The sequence below is a fragment of the Octopus bimaculoides genome, chromosome 20 (genome assembly GCF_001194135.2).
Source record: "Octopus bimaculoides isolate UCB-OBI-ISO-001 chromosome 20, ASM119413v2, whole genome shotgun sequence".
In the NCBI taxonomy this organism is placed as follows: domain Eukaryota; kingdom Metazoa; phylum Mollusca; class Cephalopoda; order Octopoda; family Octopodidae; genus Octopus; species Octopus bimaculoides.
In genome coordinates this window covers 35,666,664-35,670,002 of record NC_069000.1, presented here as the reverse complement: position 1 = coordinate 35,670,002, position 3,339 = coordinate 35,666,664, and the positions used below count along the sequence as shown (strand labels likewise).

The following is a 3,339-nucleotide window of genomic DNA, read 5'->3' as shown; positions in this document are numbered from 1 at the left end:
ATTTATCTGACAACTCAATATTTTAGTCCCAATTTGGCCGATATAATTTCGAAACTTGTCAGTCGTCTTTGAGTCGTGAAGGGGGTATCACTTAAAATTGCTGTCATAATCAGTAAAGATTCATACAAGCAGTCATACAGCAGTAAATCTCTTGGACAAATTTTTCCTGACAGTGTATCCAGCTTCTTGCAACAGAGACTTACGCATTACTTAATTCATAACAATCATGCAACGGTAAGGTGTGTGTCACTACGAAGGACACCTGAAGATGTCTCAGATTCATTAGTGTTTCCGGAAGGAGTAAGGACATAGGCACTGAACAATAGCGTTAACGAACCAATTCTTCTCATCATAGAAATTTGTGACATTTCTTGTTTACGCAATCAAATGCCTTTGAGAAGTTACCATACGATTGCAGTTCTTTCAGCCATAATGCTTAATACATGTTCTTGATGATATTCTTATTCAGTAGTATGTTTATTTCGTTTGAAGACAGACTGAAAACATAGAATTAGTTCTTCATTTTACATTCAAAGTCTTGTCTTAAGTACTCAATTACAGTTTTGTGCTGGTGCACATGAATGATAAAAATCATCCTTGGTTTTTCGGAAACGTTTCTCCAAGAGGGTCATCATGCCAATAATCAGCACACGCGCTGGTTCTATTTAACTTCTTTATTTGTCAATTGGTTTGCTGTCTAATTTGAACGTTTCTATTCATATTGATTTATGATGTGTGTATGTGTGTGTGTGTGTGTGTGTGTGTGTGTGTGTGTGTGTGTGTATGCATGTATGTATGTATGTATGTATGTATGTATGTATTCATGTATGTATAGACAGATAGATAGATCAATCGATAGATACATAGATAGATAGAGAGAGCATGTTATAAATGAGGTCACGAATGGCAACGAAAGGACTTCGACAAATTGAACTGATTGGTTGACCGAACAACTAATCAAACAATCGTTTGGAAGCTGAAGCCGCTTGAATTGCTACTTTGATTTTCACGTTAATGGTCATTCAAACGATTGAAGAAGAGCAGTAGTTTAGTCCTCATCTAGCCTTACTGAAAATTTCCTAAAAAAATATTCTCACAACATACATATACATTCAGAAACTCAGCAGTACATCTCACTCACAATCTCATTAATGAAAGTAGCTGTTCTTTTTTTTTATTATATAGAACTCACCACCCACTAAATAAATATCACTAGAAGACGTGAACTTTGTTTCTCCAGAGAATAACACCCTAATACAACGAATTATTAACTGGATAAAATAGTTTATTTCTCACATATTGATTTGCCATACCCGCATAATAAGAAAATCAAACTTTCATCTATTTATAATTAGATATGTATGCATGTATGTACATGTAGGCAAGCACATGCACATGCTACACACAAACATAACACGCATGTGCGCGCACACACATACACACACAAACACACGCACACACCTGGCAAGTGTACAAAGAAGTTTGATCAAATGATCTGGTTATGTGGTTTTTTGATGTAATACATTAATAAGCAACAAATATCCATTCTATAGAAACGTACATAACATAATTTGAACAACATTTCTATTCATGTTCATTTATGATATATATATATATGTGTGTGTGCGTGTGTGTGTGCGTGTGTGTGTGCGTGTGTATGTATGTGTGGTCAGATAAATAGATCAATCGATAGAAATGGAGGAAAGATGTGATGTACTCACTGAGGAATCGGTCAGTTTGTGCCATTTCGGTGTTAAGTAGTATTTAACACCGTCTAATGATCCTTCAAGAGTGGAACCTCGTATTAACAACGCCAAGAGCACAAAATATGGGAAAAGAGCGGTGAAGTAAACAACCTTAAAAAATAAACAGTGAAAAAAGAGACAAATTATTTCTTCATTGCAATCTCAAAATTATGTGGTAGCATGGAAGGATAAAAATACAACACACGAAAAATAAGGCAAAATTACGAGAAGAACAATTTGGCACACGACCACCCTTACCAAGCCAATGTTATGCACTTGTGTTGAAGACAGTGTTAACGTGTTACTACAAAGATCATAAAATGCTAACTAGAAATAATTATGCTATGTGGAGAAATGAAGGCAATATTTGCCAATGAAAAATACTGTTTTCTGAAAACGTAAACAATTATTGACATGTTTCGTTCGTATAATGACCTCACAAGCGGTGCATAGGTTTCACAGTGTTTGCAGAAGATGGAGTAATCAATGACACATGTTTATACATACATACTCACATACATATAAAATATCTATCTATCTATCTATCTATCTATCTATCTATCTATCTATCTATCTATCTATCTATCTATCTATCTTTTTACATACATATAAACGTATATACATGTATTTTATATTGGATTAATCCAAAATGGAGACAAACACCGATGTTCCATGGGATTGGTTTGATAATTGTTGAAGTATTCCTTAACAGGAAGCCAACGGTAGCCTTAATGCACAAATAAAGAATCTTTATCCAGCAATGCAGTGTTGAGTACTCATTGCCATTGTTCGATATTCACGTATATATATGTGTGTGTGAAATACGAGAGAAAGAAAATGAAATTCACGAGACTATTATTCACTACGATTGTTTCGACACATCGTGCATCGGTGCATCGCGGGTGAGATGCTGTACAAACAGTTGTAGTGCATTATTGATGCAGATGTGTCTTGTCAGGTGACTTGTCAAAAGTACCTCGTTTTTAATCTTAGTTTCGCTTATTTTGACTAGAATACATCTTGGTAGTTGTCATTCGCTACTCTTATACAGAGAAACTTGGGTTATAACGAAGAACACTTCTCGTGTAAGTGATAAAATGACTTACAAAGAATAAAAAATAAATGAATGTAATATGCTTTACACTGATAAGGAAACATGTTAAATCAAATCATAAAACAACCATGGGTAGAACGAAAAACAAAACACAAAACACAACCGGACATCCAAATTGATCCTAGGCGACCTTAACGTTTTCACGAAGCAAAAATTTATATATATCTTAATATATAAATCTGAAGTTGTGTGTTTGTGTGAAGCCTTTTTGAATGTTTATAGAAATCCACATTTTCCACTTTTTCGTAAAAATTTTTACATCAATGGAATTTTCTCGATGTGAACTTTCCAGTGCAGTAATTAGATTTTTAAAATTCCGTTTACTTTGTGTGATTTAAGGGAGATTTGGCTGTTGTTTCTAGCAACTTTTATATTTCATCCCTTCTACCTGGAACGCAATTCTTACACACGCGCTCAACATAAAAATATAGAGAGTAAGAGTTAAAGAGGGAGAGGGAGAGAGAGAGAAAGGGATACATA

The 3,339-nt window shown here is 34.5% G+C and overlaps 1 protein-coding gene across 1 annotated transcript in view; it reads right to left on the bottom strand.

Moving 5' to 3' along the window:
* Positions 1-3,339, bottom strand: part of LOC106877389 (sodium- and chloride-dependent glycine transporter 2) — a 32,225-nt gene that overhangs the window by 21,565 nt on the left and 7,321 nt on the right. The window contains exon 6 of the mRNA XM_052975133.1: positions 1,722-1,856. Coding sequence (XP_052831093.1) covers positions 1,722-1,856 — 135 coding nt within the window. The remainder of the gene's footprint in view (positions 1-1,721; positions 1,857-3,339) is intronic.